At 40.0% G+C, this 21991-nt stretch overlaps 1 protein-coding gene across 1 annotated transcript in view; it reads left to right on the top strand.

Annotated features, from left to right (window-relative positions):
- LOC124722509 (protein eva-1) overlaps window positions 1–18386 on the top strand; it is a gene marked incomplete at its 5' end in the record, with an annotated part of 280067 nt that extends 261681 nt beyond the window's left edge. The window contains 2 exons of the mRNA XM_047247663.1: window positions 12219–12449; window positions 12902–18386. Coding sequence (XP_047103619.1) covers window positions 12219–12449; window positions 12902–13266 — 596 coding nt within the window. The remainder of the gene's footprint in view (window positions 1–12218; window positions 12450–12901) is intronic.
- Between the last annotated feature and the right edge of the window lie 3605 nt (window positions 18387–21991).

Here is a 21991-nt window from a genome sequence, read left to right as displayed (position 1 = left end):
TCAATACTGAATGACTATCGCTTGTAGGGGAGGGATTTCAGTTGTAGCCTAGCAGTGACTCAATCACATGATTGACTCTGCCATGTCTCTGTGGTAGCTGACAGTGGATGTATATTACTGAATGCGTAGTAATGAGTAGAGACAACTAACAGAACATCACTCCATGAATGTTTAACAGTATTTCACAGGCATCCTCATAACCAGTGGTTTAGCTTAGAATCTGGCTTCTTCCCACCTCTCCCCACAATCCATCTTCCCAACTCATTCCATTTTCCCTCCTTCAAGAAGGAATATATCATTCAGAAAGCTAGGAGTGCTATTTTCTATTTTAAGTGTTTCTCTCAGCAATGTCAGAAGTAGGGCCTTGCAATTTTCCCATGCTTTCTGTCAGTTGAGGAGATCAGTCTGATCATTGCCAGTGAAATTGAGTGATTGAGCTCTGTCTTGATTTGGTCATGTAAAGCTGCTGGCACCAGCTGCACCCAGAAAAAGCAAGGTTGGTGGAGTGTTTGAGGGTGATGTGTGTTGCAAAATTTTTTGCAGAACCTAACACTTGGGCAAACAGATCTAAAAACTCAGAACACAAGGAATCCAGTTCATGGTGAAATACTTGATCTGACACCACATGCACCAAACTCATAATAGAAAAACCAAAAGTAGGAAAAGTGTCTAACCCAAAAAAGTTCTCAGTAATTGCATCATTAAACACCAAGTATGTAATGGGAAGGACAACTGACATGTAAACTATATCGGCTGTGAATTGTCCAAGAATAGGAATCTGCTGTTTGTTACAGCTTACTAACCGATGCTTGATGTGCACCAGTGCCAGAAACCTGACCCTAACATATTTGTGGATACTGGGTAGGGACACAGTGGCTCTCATGTCAACTTGTAATCATAATGGCTCATCCATCAGTCACAGTTCAATGAAAAGTTTATTCTGGCCTGCAGACAACAGCAAACACAATGACAAAATAATACAAATGCCGATGTTCATCGATTCCTGCAATGACTCTTGAGGATTGAAACACCACTGCTATGTGACACTTATTTTTTACATTTATAACAAGAGGCCCAGTTGCCCACTCGTGCTCTATGAAACAAAAGGGGCATGAAGTAAATGGCATTCACTGTCCCTGCTGCCAAGATGTGTTTGCCAGTGTCAGCCCAGTTGGCTCATGTGTACTGCAGCTACCTCCTCTTCCCCCAGTGCACTAGGCTTGGGCTGCACACTGTCAAAATTCGTGGCATCACTCCAAGCCTCTAATTGGAGACTTCAAACGACTGTGTAGTATTCAAAACTTCCTCTAATACAGGGCCATCAAGCTGAAGGGCATGTCGATTCTACTCCTCATCAGGGGCCAAATGAATTATTGAATTTTGGACCATGGTGTCCACATATGACTCATGAGAGTTAGATGTGGCAAACTGACCCTTACAACTCAGGCTAATCAAGAAACACTCAGTGTAACTGCCAGAATGTTGAATGCAAGCATGCAAACATACATGCATTGTGTTGTATATGTGGGATGGAATTCCATGTCTGTTGCACTTGGTCAGTTAATACAGGTACAGTTAATGCTGTTTGTGGATGACACTGGAGTTATCATCTGATGGTGTCTCATATGTGCTTGCTTGGAGACAGATTTGATTATCGAGGAAGCCAAGACAACATGTCAGCACTCTGTAGAGCAAATTGGCTTATAACAGCAGTATGTGGGTCAGCATTATCCCACTGAAAACATCCCTTGGAATGCAGTTCATGAATGACACCACAACAGGTCAAATCTCCAAACTGATGTACAAATTTGCATGGGATAATCACATGAGTGCTCCTGCTGTCATATGAAATTGCACCCCAGACTATAACTCCAGGTTGCAGGCATGCAGCTGGTCTCCTTCTAACCAACACATGGCCATCACTGCCACCGAGGCAGAACCAGCTCTCATCAGAAAACATAACTGACCTCCAACCTGCTCTCCAATGAGCTCTTGCTGGACACCACTGAAGTCACAAATGACTGTGGTTTGGGGTCACTGGAATGCACAATACAGGGTATCTGGCTTGGAGCTATCCTTGAAGTAACCAATTTGTAACAGTTCATTGTGTCACTGTGGTGCCAATTGCTGCTCAAATTGCTGATGCAGCTGCAGTATGATGTGTCAGAGCCATAGGCCGAACACAGTGATCTTCCCTCTAGGTAGTGCCACATGGTCTTCTGGAGCTCATTCTTCTTGCAACTGTATGTTCTCTTGACCACTGCTGCCAGCAGACATGTGTAATGACTGCATTCATGCCAAGTCTTTCTGCAATATCACGGCAGGAACATCCAGCTTCTTGTAGCCCTATTACACTAGCTCATTCAGACTCAATGGGGTGTTAATAACGGCATCTTTGACACTTTAAGGCATTCTTGACCCACATCAACTCACCACATTCAATCTCAAAGTTAATTTATGCTCATGATCATTACAGCTTGTATTTATAGCAAACCTGATTTGCATCCTCATAGTGGTGCTACTATTGCCACTCTTACGTGACTCATACAAAACTGACATCATCTTTCAGGTGCAGAAACACACCTACCAACTTTCCTTTATGTCATACAACTCCTCCTTGATGTTGCAATTTTATCAGTCTGTGTATGTCATTGTGACTCAGGAAGAAAATGTCTTCTATTGGAATATGTCGAGAATTGGCACTCCTACCTTAGTGAAATGTTGGCTTAAATTAAATATCATTTAGCATTGTTGGCTGGGATATCCCACAGGGTGGTTCAGTCACTGAATGGAAAGGGTGTTCATCATCCATGCACTGTTGGCTCTTTCCTTGTGGATATGTGAGAGTTGTGTTGTATATATCTTTGTGGAGTCTATGTGAATGTAATGGATGTGTGTGTATATTGTAGTAGTTTCACATGCCGCCCCCTTACCCCCCTCCCCCCCCCCCTGACCACTGCGGGTTTGGGAGTTAGAATAGAACTCAGGTGTTCCTGCCTGTTGTAAGAGGCAACTACAAGGAGTCTCTTCCTTTTCAATTTAATAAATTATGATCCCCTTTTATTGTCTGACCTCCATCTTTCCAAATTCTACAGAAATGCAGGCCATTTGGGGAAGGATGCCTTATGTGGTGCATCATGTATTCATCGTGCACTGAGGACTTCTGCACCTATTATTGTAATAGAAATATAATTGCACCCATAATCCATGCTTCTGGGCAAGGACGTCTTACTGGGTGCATAAGTTACATCCATTTGGCACATCATCTCTCGTACCCACAATAAAAATGGATCTTTTTGCACCCAATATCTAGCACAGCAGTCATTCCATCATGGAGAGGGGGGGGGGGGGGGGGGGGGGGGTTCGTCATGTACCCTCTTGGTTGTAGCCCCCTGACAAAACAGGAATCACACAGCTGATGCTTGAGCTGCTAGCTCCCCACATATGCCAAGGAGTAGATGCCTGTCTACCTGGGGACTCCCAACAATGGCCGTCCTGCCAGGTGGTCTCTGCTGCAGCTGGGAGGTGCCCATAGGGAGAACCCCTGATCGGAGTGGGTGGCTTCAGGGCAGATCGCCTGCAATGAAGCTGATGAATTTGTTTGATGCTGGTGATCAAATGGCCCCAGCAGTCTCTAAGCAAGGGGAAGGCCAGTATAATGCTGACGGATATGACCCCAAATTGTTCCCTTCCCTGGCTACACCATGGGAGAAACACAGGGCTTAGGATCAATGACAGACACACTCTTCCCAATTCTTATTTGCGCAAGGTCTGATTGTGAATCCTTTTTAACAACAAAGCCTCTGTTTTTCATAGAGCACTTAGAGGACAAGTTCAGGGAAGCAGTGGGAATGTCCCTAAATACAGAATTGCAGAATGGGTCAATCCTGATAAAAACAGCATTTCCTGGCCAGTCACGGGCATTGCTCACCTGTGACAAGGTGGGTAATGTCCTGCTTTCCATTATACCTCATAAGACCTTAAACATGGTCCAGGGGATTATACTTGATAGAGATCCCCTCTTGCAGTCCGATGACAATTTGCATGCCAACCTACAGCAAAGAGGTTTACACTTTGTCAGGCTTGTCTATAGGGAGGCCTAAGGACAACAGGGTTGCTACCGGTCCCTTCCTCTTGGCATATGAGGGTGATTCTTCACCTAAAAATGTCAAGGTGATGTTGAGCCCTATGTTCCTCCCCCTATGTGGTGCTTCAAATGTTTGAAATTTGAGCACATGTCTTCTTGTTGTAATGACAGCCCCACATGTCGGGGATGCGGACATCTGTCACGCATTAATGTTCCTTGTGCCCCTCCTCACATTTGTGTCAACTGTAGAGAGCACCATTCCCCCTGTTCATTGGACTGCTCCATTTTTTCAGAAAGAGAGGAAAATCATGGATTATAAGACACTGGACAGACTGACCTACACAGAGGCAAAAAAGAAATATGACTGCCGAAACTCTGTGCACATGATATCATCCTATGCTTTAACTATGATGATGTCACCCTCTCTGGTGACAGCAAGCCTGCCTGTTGTGCATTGTATAGTGGGCCCTCAGGGCTGCTTGATTTCGCCAGCCAGCTTGATGGTTGGAGGCACTCCTCCTCCCGTTACTCCCCTAACATCTAGTTCAGGAGCAATGCCCCCCCCCCCACCCCCCTGCTGCCATCAGGGACATCAGTCTCCACCCCTCAGCTGGAGTAGCAACTGCCTCCTCCAACTCCTCTTGCAAGGAAGGGGTCCCATGGGACACTGCCTTCCTAAGTTTCTGCTGCTGTGAAGCTGGACACCAGCCAGTGGCTGAAAGGTCCACAAGTTGCTGGTCATAAGGCTTTGCAATCATCATTAGTTCCTGAGACAAACTCAGAGAAGCCTTCCCAGCCAGAGAAAGCAAAATAGAGCGAGAGGGCAAGAAAAAGAAAATCATAAAGAAAAAGAGATCCCAGTGGCTCCTACACAAACACTTCCTGTAAGCTCCAGTTCTGAGGATGAGGTGGAGGTCCTAGATCTCGCTGGAGCCTCAAAATTGGTGGACACAGAGACCACAAGCCCTCAACAGGTGGCAGCAGGTGACCTTGGGGCATAAAATACCTCCTCAATGTATTCATACCCTCCCAGTACACTGAGAGCTTAATCCTCCAGTGGAATTGCAGCAGTTTTTTCCACCACCTGTGCAAGCTATGGAAACTCATAAGTACCTCTAAACGACTTTATAGGCTGTGGCTGTCAGGGCAAGGGCAACACAGGTATTACCGTCTGCAATGTCTGTCTTCCCCACATGGCAAAGTACCTCAACATGTATTGGTTGCACTGGTTTCTCAACTCACCCGCCCCTCCTTTCCTAATTCTGGGTCATTTCAGTGCCCATAACCCTCTGTGGTGTGGGACCATGAGCACTGGCCATGGCAAAGATGTCGAAAATCTACTGACACAGCTCGATCTTTGTCTTTTAAATACTGGTGCTCCCACACATTTCAGTGTGGCGCATGGCATCTACTCAGCCATTGAGCTTTCAGTCTGTAGCCCTGGCTTTCTACCATCTATTCACTGGAGAGTTCTTGATGACCTGTGTGGTAGTGATCATTTCCCAATCTTCCTGTACCAACCCCCGCATCACTTTCCTGGTCGCCTGCCCAGATGGGCTCTTAACATGGCTGACTGAGATGCTTTCCTATCTGCTGCCACTATTCGGTCTCCACCATATGGCAATATCGATGTGGTTGTCCCAAACATGACTGCGACCATTGTTTCTGCTTCCGTCTTGACAATCCCCTCCTTCTCAGTAACCCCCCAGTCGAAGACAGTGCCTTGGTGGTTACCAGAAATTACTGAGGCGGTTAGAGATTGTAGGTGGGCTCTCCAACATCATAAGCAGCACCCATCAATGAAGCACCTCATTACCTTTAAATAGCTCTGTGCCGGGGCCTGCCAACTAATAAAAAGACAGAAGCAGGAGTGCTTGGAACAGTTTGTTTCAACCAGTGGATCACATACCTCTCCTTCTCACATTTGGACATAGATCAGATGCCTTTAGAGATTCCACGCTCCTGCAGGTGTACCTGGTATTTCCATGAATGGAGCTATCTGTACCAACCCAGACACAATCGCTGAACATTTGGCTGCACATTATGCTGAAACTTCTGCATCCGAGAATTATCAAACTGCCTTTTGTATCCTAAAATAGCGAGTGGAAGAAAAGTGATTATCTTTTACTACATGCCATATGGAAGCATACAATGCTGCATTCAGTGAGTGGGAATCCCTTAGTGCCCTTACCCATTGTCCTGATTCAGCATCAGGGCCAGACCATATTCACTATCAAATGCTTAAACATCTCTCTGTGAATTACCAGCATCAATCCTTACAGTCTTCAACTGCATGTAGAGCAAGGGTGAGTTCCCATCACAACGGCGCAAAAGCATTATCATTCCAATGCTGAAACCTAGTAAGAACCCCTTAGAGATGGCAGCTACTGCCCCATTAGACTCAGCAATGTTCTGTGTAAGTTGCTCAAACACATGGTGATCTAGTAGCTGGTTGGCCCCTTGGGTCTCTGGTGGTTTCAGCATTGGTCACTTCGCCACAGATTATTTGGTATACCTAGAGTCAGCTATCCGTACAGCCTTTGCCCAATGTCAATACCTTATTTCCATGTTTTTTGACTTAGAAAAGGCCTATGACACAACATGCAGACATCACATCCTCACTACATCACACAAGTGGTGTCTCCAGATCCAACTCCCGATCTTCATACAGAATTTTTTGTCACTCTGTACTTTCCAAGTTTAATTCAGTGCTTTCCATGGTTGAGTCCATATCCAAGAGAATGGGGTCCTGCAGGGCTCTGTATTGAGTGTTCCTCTCTTTTTGGTGGCCATTAATGGTCTAGCAGCAGCTGTCACCTTCCCTATATGCTGATGATGTTTGCATTCAGGCCTATGACACAACATGCAGATATCACATCCTCACTACATTACACAAGTGGTGTCTCCAGATCCAACTCCCGATCTTCATACAAAATTTTTTGTCATTCTGTACTTTCCAAGTTTATTTCAGTGCTTTCCATGGTTGAGTCCATATCCAAGAGAATGGTGTCCTGCAGGGCTCTGTATTGAGTGTTCCTCTCTTTTTGGTGGCCATTAATGGTCTAGCAGCAGCTGTCACCTTCCCTATATGCTGATGACGTTTGCATTCAGTTTTATTCCTCTAGTATCAGTGTTGTTGAATGCCACCTGCAGGGAGCCATACAAAAGGTGCATTCATGGGCCCTCACCCATGGCTTTCAACTTTCAGCTGCAAAGACTTGCATAATACCCTTCTGACCCCCTCGTACTCTCCACCCACATCCAGAACTTTACCTTGATGGCTTACTACTTAACATAGTGAAGACTTACCGCTTTTTGTAACTAGTCTTCGATGCCTTGCTAACTTGGCTTCCCCATCTTCATCAGCTTAAGCAAAAATGCTAACAGCATTTTAACACTCTTTGCTGCAGGAGTAACACAGTCCGCCTTGATTATGGAAGCCTGGATAACGGTTTGGCATTGCCCTCAGCATTGTGGATACTGGACCCAATACACCACTGCAGGATTCAACTTGTGACAGGAGCTTTCTGAACTAGCCCTAAGTGAACAGCCTACTCATGAAGGTTGAGGTGCCTTCATTGCAGAACCAGCACCAACAACCACTTGTTAATTATGTCACTTATGTCTGTAGTTCACCTGAGCATCCAACAAATTACTGCCTCCTCTTCCCAAACAGGGTAATCCATCTCTCGCAATGGCGGCCCAGATTATGGATTATGATAGCAGTCCATGTTCGGTTCCTTCTTTGCGAACTTGAGTTTTTCCCTCTACCACCTTTCCTCTGGATCCACTCACATACACCTTCAGGGTCCTTACATCGGCCACAGCTTTGTCTGAACCTATCACAAGAACCAAAAGACTCAGCTCATCCTGAGGCTCTCCACCGCCAATTTTTCCTTATTCTCAGCAATTTATGGGGCTCACAGATAGTGTACAGTGACGGCTCAATGGTAGATGGTCACATTGGCTTCACTTACACTCATGCTGGACATACTGAACAGAGTACCTTGCCTGATGGCTGCAGTGTTTTCACTGCAGAATTGGTAGCCATCTCTCGTGCTCTTGAGCATATCTGCTCCTGCACCAGCGAGTCCTTCCTCATCTGTACATCTGTAGTGACTTCTTAAGCAGCCTACAAGCTCTCAACTAGTGCTACCCTCACCATCATTCACTAATGTCTATCCAGGGATCTGTTTATGCCCTCAAACACTGTGGATGTTTGATGTCCTTCATCAGGACCCCAGGACATGTCGAAATCCTGGGAAATTAACTTGATACAGGCTGGCCAAACAGGCTACCGGTAAACCAACTTTGGAGATTTACACTCCAGAAACTGATTTCCGAATGGCCTTACTCTGTAAAGTTTTTGGGATCTGGAATGCCAAATGGTGCACTCTAACTACACCAAATAAATTATGTGCAATAAAGAAGACAACAAATGTGTGGAGGTCATCCATGTGAGCCACTCGCTAGGACTCTAGTGTCCTTTGCTGGCTCTGCAGCGGTCATACTTGGCTGACTCACTGTCATCTCCTCTTATCACAAAGAACCACCCCAGTGCCACTGTGGTTTCCAATTGACAGTAGCCCATATCCTGTGGGACTATCCCAATCTCTTGATGGACTGCCTATTGTGTTAGGTGACAATGCCTCAACAGCTACTCTAGTTTTAAGTTTTATTCAAGAGGGGTTTTTTATCCCTCAAACTGAGGGTGGGTGCCTGGCCTTATCTCCCAGGCCCTCACCATACCTGCTTTTTTTACTGTTTCTCCTCCTCTTGTATTGTCTGTTCAACTTTGTCTTGTGATGTGTCTGGCCTTTAGCCTAAGCTTTTAGGCAGGAGGTTTCAGTGCACTATCGTGTGGCTGGCAAATGGAGATGGACATGTTTATGGAACACGGGACTGATGACCTCAGTAGTTTAGTCTGTTCACCCAACCAACCAACATGCCCTCACTTCATGAGACACAACTGAGAGGTTTGGAATTAAATCCAGTATAATGGGTTATAGATTGGTGATCAGAAGCTTCAAACCACCACCTCTCTTCTGATGAAATAGTTTCTCACTCTTGATGTTGAAGTTTCCCTTACAACATACACTGCTTGACATAAAAGTGGACCACCCACAAGGGGAGGAAAAAACAAAATGAAACTTCACAGGTTTAGAAGCCATGTAATGCACTGTGGTGATTACAATCTCAAATCATATTTCTAAAGAACTTGGCAATATGAGCCCCCTTATCGGTATGAGATGGTTCCACACATTTTATTGGGTACAGAACTGGACATCGTAATAGCTAAGGAAGCACCTCAACACCATGCAGACAGTTCACAGAAACACATGCTATGTGTGGACCATCCTTGTCCTGTTGAAAAATGTTATCATGATGCTGTTGCATGTGGGTTAACACTTGACAATGCAGGCTGTCTGTGACATACTGATAAGTGATTATAGTTCCCTCAACTCTACCAGTCATGACCTGAAGTCATAAAGGAGTAACACCACAGTGCCTTTCAAAAACACTGGAGGACTGGAACTTCTCCCCAGGTCAGTGACATACTCACTTTTGATGGTTATCTGAGGTAGAGCAGAAACACAGTTCATCACTGAACACAATGTGATGGCATTCATCAACAGCCCATACATCCCAGTCACAGCACCACTCCAAAAGCAGCCATTTGTGTTGTGGTGTGGGATGGTAATTCCCTAGTCCAGCTACTGTTAGGCTCTGACCAGTGGTGCAGGATGACACAGAATGTTGCACGGACTCCATTACTTGTTCTCAGGCACTGATGTGAAGGGGTAGAATGTGTTTGGTGAACAATACATGCCCTACATATCTGGATATTCCATGATTCCACCATGCAGCCAAATGGAGACCCACAGTGAGGCCCCTTTCAAACTCTGTTAGCTGCTGATAACACTGATTCACAGGAGTATGTGCTGCCTCTGTGTCCTTCACAGTGATCACTCAACATCTGATGCTGTTTACAATGTATATATACCCTAAACAGGCCTCGTAACAACACTAAACATGAACATCAATGCACTCTGGTGTCCATTCCCTCCGTCACTGAGAACTGCAACTCTAAGCATTTACATACCTGCCGATGATCTGTACTTCTATGAAGTTACATGGACACCATATCTTGTTATTGCTTCACTCTTTTTATAAGGCACTGTGTTTTCACTACTGCAAGATCAATTACAGTGATAACTCAATGTTTTTGAGTGATATGCTCTGCACCACAGAAGAATCAGCATTTACTGAACTTAATGCAATGTGGATGAAACAGTGTTCGTCAATATGAAGTTCTGATCAGTCACTGTCTTACACTAAAGGGAAACAGAGAGGTGATGTGTGCCTTATAGGACCTTGGCAGGCAGTTCAAGAGTTAGTCAACAGCTGAATAAGTTTTCATTCCAAATCAGTGGCAGATCTTTTGAGATATCAAATTCAGTTAGACTGATGGGTGAAGTGAACACACTTTGAGAGTTGGATTCACTTTAAAGTGGAAAATTGGAAAAAAGTGGCAATTTTAGTTAGAAATAATTATTAGAACTCAAAAGTTAGTAGACTTAATTTGAAAACTGTGTGCTGTAGTTAGAAAGAAAATTTTGCATACTCTATTGCTAGTTTATTCTGCTTTTCCCAAGAACTTCTTAAGAGAAAAGAGACAAAGAAAACTACCATCGATCCTCATCTATGAACTAGAGAGAAGATTTTGTAGGCTGTGGAAAAATTACTAAAAATGTAATTAAAACAAACAAACATTGTCCAGACAGGCCTTGAAGGCCCAACAGTACCAACCAGCCACTGTGTCAATCTCAGACCTTAGCTGTCACTGGATGCGGATACAGATGGGCATCTGGTCAGCACACTGCTCTCCTCGCCGTTGCCAGTTTTCATGACTGGTGCTGCTACTTCTGAGTCAAGTAGCTGCTCAGTTGGTCTCACAAAGGTTGAGTACAGCCCACTTGCCAACAGCACTCAGCAGACCCAGACACTGATCCATCCAAGTGCTATCCAAGCTCAACAGCCCTTAAATTCGATAAACTGATGGGAACTGGTGTTATCACTACAGCAATACCGCTGGCTTCAAACATGTAATCAGTATCATATTAGGTAAATAACATATTCTTGAAGGATGGTTAGAAGGACAAAAAACAGATTAATTACAATGTTAACAGTCAGAAAACGAACTGTTATGCTTCATCAAAAGTTTTCCACCCCCCCCCCCCCCAACCCCCTCACTCCAACCAGCACCATCACCAGCAGCAACACCACCTTTTTCTGTCATTGCACACTGCACCATTTGAAATAGAATTACCTGAGAACATGTGATGCAGAATGCAAGTCAGTAGCTGAGCTACAATAATGACATATTCTGTGTACAGTCATTCATTTGCTGGTTAGCCATACAGTGCAGAATAACTATGCTGAAAAATTAGGGGAAAGTTTCTCTTTTATGAAGGAATTACTCAGTTGATTTATTTCTAAATAAAGAGTTCAGTAATTGTCAGCTGTATAAACTGTAACATTTATTAAATACTAACAAGGATTCACTAACCTTTCTTTGCTAATAGCATGAAATTTTGTGTTCTCTGTTGTGTAACAACTGCAGTTAGATTAGGAAAGATATCAACAGTTAGGAGCACTGTTAATTACTGTGTAGATAAGGTAGTGTATTGGTGTGGTATTCACTGAAATGTATCCAGCACCATGAATGCCACAAACAGCATTCAATACAAATTTGCACCTGTGTTCTGTTTGCTGTAAATAAAGCTTTGTTTCTTCTTTCTGTCATTGCTTGATGACCATCTGGTGAAAGCAAATTTTGACCAGAACTATTGAACTTCACAAACGCTTCCTTCAAACACAATATGGATGGTATCATCTATGCATATATTGCACTTTCCCTTGAGAGTTGTAAATAACAAAGCAACTTTTTGTAGTATCATTTACCTGTTACTATGAAAAGTATTTAGCAAAATAAAAAAAATATTTATTAAACTGTAACTCATAAATAATGTTAAAATAGTTTACATGATTTAACTGCATATATAGCTGGGATTAGATGAGGAAGAACAAGCCAGTTTTATAAAGGCAGCATTATTTGTTTTCATTACAGACATACAAAAGTATGGTCCATATGTAAAACCCCACATTACAAGCAAAAAGTTCTCCCATTCTCCCACTGCCCCTGTGGACCCTATCACCACCAAAGATATGCAAGGTGATGATGTCTCGGATGAGAAAGTCCTTGAAAATACCAACTGCAACATCACAGTAAATCTTGAGGACAAAACGAATGTGATTGGCTTCATTTCTGAATGGATTAACGCATACAATTTCATCTCACGTGAGTAAAATAAAAGAATTAGAAAAGATGAGAGGTGCAAGTCTCTTGGGTACTGTAATTGATAAAATAATCACTTGTAACTTATTTTAAGTGTTTGTCTATTGTTGGTAGATGCAAATGTTATACTAAGTCATTCATACTTCTCTTCAATACAGCTTTCTTAGAAATAAAAGTAAGTAGACAAAGTATCCATTTATGATATTTAATATGTGTTAAATAATGTTTACTTAGTAGTGGTGTTTGATTTTACTTACAAAATAAAACCAATCCATTAAAATATATCACTTAATCATATATTGTAATAGATAAAGTAATATTCACAGATATTCTCCATGTTTTAGTTTTGTTTAAACTGAGCAGCATACAGTAAAAAAAGTGAAATGTTCTACTGCAGTAATAATTGTTATTCATATATTGCATTACAGTTAGTTAAAAAATGCATTGTTTTACAGGAAACCAGGAGAAGTTCTACCTGTATCTTATCCTAAGTGTAACGGCGGGGCTTGTCCTCTTCCTGGGACTGGTAATAGGACGGCTTCTGCTACAACGCCGTAGAAGCCAGCGCAATCCAAAGCCCTCGGCACCACCAACAGAACAGACATTACCAAATGGTTTTACAGATGACCTGAGTGAAGCAGAAATGGAGACAGCAGTTTCTGGATCAGACACAGTCCTCGGACTTGTTCCTACCAAAGCTCCAAATGTGCCAGGTCGAACACCACCTACAAGTGTATCAGAAGTTGTGCGGTTCGGAGGCAGCAGTGGAATTCCACGGAGCCTGAACCGTGCCACAAACAGCCAGTATTACTATGGCTGACGTGGGCTGGGTGTCCGGGCCCCTGATGGTCCGGATGCTCAAGCACAAGGAAGGATTTGTCCTGGAACTCGCACCTACTGTTTTTAGAACAGTTTGTGCATGTGTATTCCAGCAGCATCTGGCACCATTTGTGTGCATTTAAGCAGAGAAAAGGTCAAAAGAAAATTACTCTTGCTATGTTTACAAGTCCGCCTATCCTTACAATGACAAGTGATTAATCCCTGAGACAATATATGTATATGTATAAATTCAGTGACTTTATCAATTTGTCCAAATTTATAATGTCATCTCTGGGATTTAAATAAATTAAACGATTGAGACAAAACTTTGTTATGTGCCTGTTGCAGCTGTGAAATAGTCTTTAGAAGAATGGAAGATTCGTTATGACTGTTACAGTGTGTGAACACAAGATATTCACCTAGTACCTGCTTTTCAAGCAAAGCGGTTCAAGAAGGTTTCATTAGATTACTGTATCCAGAAGATGCGGTTCATATACAATCAATGGACACTCCACACTGACTGTGAATAACTACTGTAAAGTCTATTTTCTTAAGATATAATAATCTGCATGGAGAAATTAATGTACTTATACATTTGACTGAATTGACCATCACTGGTTATGTCTAAGGAAGTTAAGCATCAGTGTGTCTCTAAGTACGATGCAGAAACAGAGAGATTTTTCAAAAGTTTTGTATAATACAAGGAGCATTCCATAACAGAAATGTGTGTTACATAAATTTCTTAAAGATTTATTCACTTTTGTGTCGAACTACCCATATTGGAGCATTAATTTGTGCAGTGTGTCTAATTTTTCAATTTTAAACATTATTGTGATTTCTGTCAACTTAATTTTTGTTGCAAGTGTAATTAGCAGATTTGTTGGTAAGAAAGTTACTATTAACATATTTTTAATTCCGTGGTTATTGAATTGTCTGAATCTATCTAAGAAACACTTTTACTGCATATCATAAGAGTTTAGTGTTTGCTAAATTCTTAATATCTGACTACATGAAATCAACATACATGATCACAGATGATGTCAATACCCAGTGAGTTTAAAGTCCACTGAAATATGTTCCCTGAGAGTCCAAAATATTAAGCCCAATCAACTGTTCAAGCTGTCATATGAGCCCCTTTTTGGTTTATAAAATCTAAGTCATGGACATAATGCACTGAAAACACATTGCAGGAAGGTTTGTTCAGTATATGCAGTGAGCTTTTGAGATGGAGCTTGATTTATTTGTTAAGGAATCACTCTCATGTTTGCATATTTCAATAAATGGGGAAATGTCTACTTCAGACTAGTCAGTGCCTTGGCCCTATATCCTTTCATACAACAGGCCATAATGTAAGCAGTTTTGCATCAATTGTTTGCCACACACCTATGCAGTCAACACATAATGCAGTGTTAGATTTCTAATGCATTATGCATTGTAATACACAGATGCAAATTAGATGGAGTCAGAGTTAACAATTTTATCAATAATTAATTAAATTAAAGGAATCTACACCCCTTTAGTTTTCCAAAGGCATAACCCATGAACACAAAGCATGCTGTTGATGTTAATAAATTCCTACAATGAATTGGTCTGGTATATGTACATGGCAAGAGTCACATTATTAAAAGCAATACATTCTGTGTACATTTTACTAGGGTAGTTAATCTTTTTAGTACTAAAAAGATCCCCATAGATAGCAGAATTTGTTTTAATAGTCACATTTCCTTCATTATCAGAACATTTCAGCACATTATTGTTACTGTTATTGTAACAACAAGGATTAATAAATTCGGGTATTTATATTATTTTGACCTAGTCTCTGCCCTTCTACTCTGTACGCCATTTATTTTGTAATATTTTCTCAGTTACTATTCCTTGTGTGTGTGTGTGTGTGTGTGTGTGAGAGAGAGAGAGAGAGAGAGAGAGAGAGAGAGAGAAACAATAAAAAATAGTTATCTTAGAATTATTACCCAGTACAAAGTAACATAATTTGTATTTTTGAATACTGTCTCAGAATTGTAACAATATTGACACAGAACAAGTCACTTATACTTTAGGAAACATGAGTAATTATGAGGAACTACTTTGATTTTTGTGTCAGCAGATGAATGCAGAGAAAAGAACCTAACTCAGTATACATTATACATTACTTTGACATACAATTTTTTTCATGGATAAATAGATATACCAATTCATTTTAGGCAAGAGATCAGCTTTTTATTTCCCTTTATATCCTATTGGTGCAACATATTATTAGTTTCCGTGATCTGACTTGATAATATGATTTGGTATGAATTGCATTTGGTTTTTGTTTCATTTTTCTTTTATAAGATGAAAATTGTCTGGAAACATAGTTTTAGTGCAACTTTTATCCTTGCCCCAATTCAGGTTGGGTGCACATCCCCTATGGCAGGAGCCATTTAAACCATTTCTGTTAATTACATAGAACCTATAACATGCACTTAGTATCAGTGGAAGGAGTTTTCTAGTAATATATCATGAATGTGTTTCATCAGTAAACCTCTGTTTTATTATTACACCAAACACTGATAATATTGACATCTTATGAATTATTTTTTGCACATGATGTGCATGTCAAGTGTTGGTGAATGAAAATTTTTTTATTTATCATGAAACTATGAATGCCTAGTTAACAAACACCAATTATAAATTCACTACCTATTCATTTTTGTGTTTGCAACAGCACTGACATCAGAAATCACACACACACACACACACACACACACACACACACACACACACACACACACGCACACACCTGAAAGATATGCACAAGTCATTTTGCACAAAATTTCTAACTGTCTGTCAAAGCTCATTGCCTCTCGATGACTTGGCATTTTCTGTGGCTCAAAAAAATTAAATATGTTTTATCATTCAGTTTTTCTTTTACAGTGTGTAGTACATCTTTCTTAGTAACAATGTAGATCACTCTGCTACTACAATAATAATAAAAATAATGATAAAAAGAATGCAAGAAACTGATACTGAATTCTCACTCTTCTCATACCTCTCTGTTGGCTAGTCACTTTTATAGTCAAGTACTGCTAATACATTTAGTAATGGTATAACACTTCAATCCTTCAACCCCCATCACCACCATCCTACACACACTGTTCAACAAAACACTTTGTGGTTATAAGAAATATTATGGTGCGTTATGTTTTCTACATTATTTTTCTTTTCATGTCTTCAGAAACACTTGTGTCTCCAGAAATACTCTATTGTCTAAGCCAGTGCACCTAGCACTTCTTGCAGAAAGAAAAACAGGATAAGAGATTACTACCAATATACTTGTCTCACACAAACATAAATGTGTTACAACTATTTTGGTGTATTGGAACATCTAGTGTCTAAGAGAATTACTTCAATATTGATAGTAAAAGATGTTAAAGAATTGAATGTAAACTATGGCTCGTTACTGATCTAGATGACCTGCTGCTGCAGGAATAAAAATAATAAGAATTTTGGCCAGAAATACTGATTTCTAATTGTAAATATCTCTGGTGTCCAGCCAGGTGGCAGTGACGAAATTGTGTAATGTTTCAATAAGTGTTATGCTCATGACCTTGTGGTGAAATCACTAGGTTATAGCTAAATAAACATATTGCCAGAAACTAGAGACCTTTTCAACTAGAAGTTGATATTTTAGCCAGAATTGTTAGAGAGTTTCAGTTTTGCCACTTAGATGGAAACTTGAGAGCTGTTCAGCAGTATAACCTAAGAAAGTCTACATTTAAATACCTGACCCCTCACAAAAATAAATAAGCCAGCAACCAGAAAACAAATCTTGATATTTCAGAACGTATTTCCACAGCAGCAGATTCATTACAGGCATGAGATCCTATGGTGTAGTCCACATTTTCTTCTCCAGCATCATCATAAATTAGAAAAAGAAGCAGATTTTTTGTTTCTGTTGTGTTTAAACATCTTTCTTTCATTCCCTTTCTGCCTACACTACATCAGAGAAGTTTTTAAAAACATGTTCCTTGGTGGAAAAGTGGCACATTGCTGCTTTAAAGTCAACTTAACAAATCAGTGCAATGTATTACAGCCAGTACTGTTAGATAGTGTAATGGTATTTATTTCATGTATGTGAAATGAGGGAAGAATGTGGAACACTGCTTCATACTACTCAGGCTTGTTTTGTACATATTTCACAAGGAAGCAAATCATAATTTTTATCTGATGTAATGGGTATTCTCATAAAACATACTTTTGAATAATGATGAACCAAAGTGTGAATGAATTACAACATAAATTTTGTAAACCACTTCTGCATAAAGATATGTTGTGTGTATGTAAGGTTGACATCATTTGTATATTATTTTATTGTCTGTGGACATCCTTGATTTGCATTTCATCTTGATGTGTAATGTAACATAATAAATCTTTTTTTGTAAATTGAAAAAAAATATCATGGAGGTACAGTTGTATTAAGAGTATGTACATTTTCATAATCATAAAGAGAAATAAGAAATCTGTGTGTGTGTGTGTGTGTGTGTGTGTGTTTGGCTGATGAAGAATACTTGCTATCATCCTGTAATTACCATGGACAGATGGACAGTAACTTATATGGAATCTGAGTTTCTTTTATACACCTTGTGTAAATCAATTTTCAATAACACTGCAATCGAGATTACATCATGATGTTCATCAAAATCAATGTCATATTTAGTGTTATTTTTTTAAAGATTTCTTTGTACCTATTATATTTGTCAGTATTCTGTATTGTGTTTAAAACTTTGGTAATGTGAAGAATTCAGAACTGTCCTCACAAACCACAAAAGTATCTGGTCAGTTGCTCATCGTGAACTGTAATATCTGATACACAATGTTCAGGAATGAAAATTGCTTAATGCGACTAGTATCCTATGAACATATGTGCACAAAATAGTATGATAACCTTTTATAATGAAGACATGAAATATTGATACAGGACTTTGTTTAGATGTGGAATATGGACATCTCAGGTTGGCATTTTTTACTATACACCTGAATATCTGAAAGTGCAATATCATTTATACTAACAAAGACAAAATTATTTAATATTTGTCTGTAAGACACGTGATATGTAATTATATAAATACAGTTTAAATTCTATTATTTTTTTTATTATTCCTGCATCCTCTTTGTTTCCCCTGTTGTTGTGAGACATATCAAGGAGCATTAAAGCATTTATTAAAATATGTTTTCTACATCTTGTGGATACCAATCGCAATCCATATAGTGATTCTGTCAGTACAATCATTGACCATTATCCTATTCATAATATTTATCACCAAGGGATTTGTAAGAATGTCTCTTGCACAGTTTTTCAATGGCTAAACAAACAATAAACTTCATATTCAACTCTTTTTTTTTTCTTCCAGTTATTTTGTAAACATGATGATAATGAAAGAAGTTGGCTTTAGAACACTCAACACCTTGGTTAACAGTGCCCTTCCTGAATATGAACATATGCATTTAGTGGTCTTGATAAAGTGTGCTTTGCTTACAAACTGTATTACCCTAACGAAGTCCCACATCAGCAACTCCTTTGTTGATGATAGACTATATCATTGTTTGTAATGTTGACAACAAATAAACTGGAACTTTTTCCTAGGCTGCTTGTGAACATCAGCTTTACCATCATTTTTCTGTCATATTATCCTGGACAAGTATACATAGTGGAAGACTTACAAAGACGCTAGTAGACAGGCCCAAATTAAAGCTTAATAGCTGGAAAAGTTCTTGCATTTATTTTATTTATTTACATGTCAAGGTCTGTAGGATCAAACTGAGGAACAAATCTCCAAGGTCATGGAACATGTCAGTTCATGAAATTACAACATAAAATTAATAACAGATAAAAATAAAATGTTTATGAACCCAAAAAAAGTCAAGCCATAAGTTTCAGTAAATGCAGTCAACAATATAACACAACAATCAGCTTAATTTTTCAAGTAACTCCTCAACAGAATAGAAGGAGTGAGCCATCTTCAGTTTTGATTTGAAAGCACATGGATTACTGCTAAGATCTTTGAATTCTTGAGGTAGCTTATTGAAAATGGATGCTGCAGTATACTGCACACTTTTCTGCAGAGGAGTTAAGGAAGCCTGATCCAAACACAGGTTGGATTTCTGCCAAGTATTAACTGAGTGAAAACTGCTAATTCTTGGGAATAAGCTGATATTGTTAACAAGATGACAGTAAAGAATATATATATTGAGAGGTCAATGTCAAAATACCCAGACTAGTGAACAGGGGTCAACAAGAGCTTCATGAACGTACACCACTTATTGCCTGAACCACCTGTTTCTGAGCCAAAAATATTTGGTATGGGAAGAGTTACCCCAAAATATAATAGCATGCAACATAAGCAAATGAAAATAAGCAAAGCAGACGAATTTTCGTGTTGAACGATCACTTACTTCAGATACCGTTTGAATAGTAAAAATGTCAGCATTAAGTCTTCGAACAAGATCCTGAGCATGGGCTTTCCACAACAGTTGGCTATCTATATGAATGCCTAGAATTCTGAACTGTCAGTTTCACTAATCATATCCCCATTTTGTGAAATTAAGATGTCGGGTTTTGTTGAATTATGTGTTAGAAACTGTAAAAACTGAGTCTTATTGTGATTTGGCATTAGTTTATTTTCTACAAACCATGTACTACACTGTCCGAAACCAAGCACACACACACACACACATCATTTGACGATACACCACTCAGACCCCACATCACAGCCATTCTCAACACTGTGAAGTAAGTAAGAGGTGAACCAATTGTGAGCTACTCCCCGTATTCCATAATGGTCCAACTTCTGGAGCAATATATTGTGATCAACACAATCAAACGCCTTAGTTAAATAAAAAAAATATGCCTAGCATTTGAAACTTTTTGTTTAACCCATCCAGTATCTCACAAAGAAAAGAGAATATAGCATTTTCAGTTGTTAAATGACTTCTAAAGCCAAACTGTACATTTGATAGCAAATGATGTGATATAAAATGATCAATTATCCTTACATACACAGCCTTTTCATTAGCTTTAGCAAACACTCATGGCATAGAAATAGGTCTAAAATTGTCTACATTACCCCTTTCTCCCTTTTTATAAAGCAGCTTTACTACTGAGTACTTTAATCGTTCAGGAAACTGAACATTCGTAAAGGAAAAATTACAAATATGGCTAAGTACAGGGTTAACATGTGCAGCACAGTACTTTAATATTCTGCTAGGCACTCCATTATGTCCATGAGAGTCCTTAATCTTCAGTGATTTAATTACTGACTCAATCTCCCCCTTGTCAGTATCACAGAGGAGTATTTCAGACATCAGTCTCAGAAAGACATTTTCCAAGGGAGTTATATGATTCCCTTTAGAAACTAAATTTTTATTTAATTCACCAGCAATGCTCATAAAATGATTGTTAAATACTGCACATATATCTGATTTATCAATAACAGAAATATTTTTACTACGAACTGACTTTATATCATCGACCTTGTGCTGCTGACCAGACACTTTCTTCACAACTGACTATATCATTTTAATTTTATCCTGTGAATTAGCTATATTGTAATGTGGGATGCAGTCATGGAAACTGCAGAATATTTCAATGATGCAGGTGCCTATTGGGAGCCAGTTTATATGCTACGTCACTAGAGAAGTTCTACTACGAGGAGAAAGAGTGAAGCAGTGTGTGGTGTGAGAAGCTTGGCTTCAAGGCACAGATGTCAGATTGTGCATGCACACAGGTTCTGTATGCTTGGCCTAGCTCCCTTGACTTTGAGGCCCCTTTGGTGTTGTCTCATTGGATTTTTTTCTCTGAGACTGACAGTGACTCAGTGCTACTAACACTGATTCCCATAGTTTGCTGATCTGAAATCCTGTGTCTCTGTTAATTAAGTGATTTGCTCCATGTATATTGCCAGCTTCTTTACAGACAAAAACAAGGTAGGTCATGACGAATAAAATGATCTTGTTCTCTCCATAGTTCTTGCTGTGTCTTACAGCTGGAAATTGGTCAGTAACACCAAATTTTTCTTGCCAACCTTATGTATCTCTAGCAGTGGGCTCTGGTAGTCAGTCCTTGCCTTTTCTTCCTTGCCCCCTTCCTACCCCTTCTAGCATCTGCACTCATCTATTGAGAGATTTATCACAAATATTTCACTCTTTTCATTAAATGTCAGTTAATCATGCATAAATGATATGAGCCTTTGAGAGACATTATGATAACTGAGACCATAGGTGAAAATGTCGCTATGTGGGCATAGCATAATGACTTGGCTTTGTTCAACAACATAAAAACAATGTTGAATAATGACAATTTAAGTGCAGTGAAACTTATTAAACATGAAGAGTTTCACCAGACGAATGAGCATATTGATGTGAGATGATTATGAGGTCCCATACTCTGAGGAATACAGGGGACAATGCCGGAGACCCCCACCGCTGTACTAGGCAAGGTCCTAGTGGAGGTGGTTTGCCATTGCCTTCCTCCGACCATAATGGGGATGAATAATGATGATCAAGACGACACAACAACACCCAGTTATCTCGAGGCAGGAAAATCCCTGACCCCGCCATGGATTGAACCCGGGACCCCATGCCCAGGAAGCTAGAATGCTACCGCAAGACCACGAGCTGTGGACCATATTGATATATGTTATCATTTTGTGCATAATAAGTACAAGATAATGAATTTCTACTGGCACATG

Source organism: Schistocerca piceifrons, chromosome X, assembly GCF_021461385.2.
Source record: "Schistocerca piceifrons isolate TAMUIC-IGC-003096 chromosome X, iqSchPice1.1, whole genome shotgun sequence".
Taxonomy (NCBI): domain Eukaryota; kingdom Metazoa; phylum Arthropoda; class Insecta; order Orthoptera; family Acrididae; genus Schistocerca; species Schistocerca piceifrons.
This window is presented reverse-complemented; position numbering and strand designations above follow the sequence as displayed.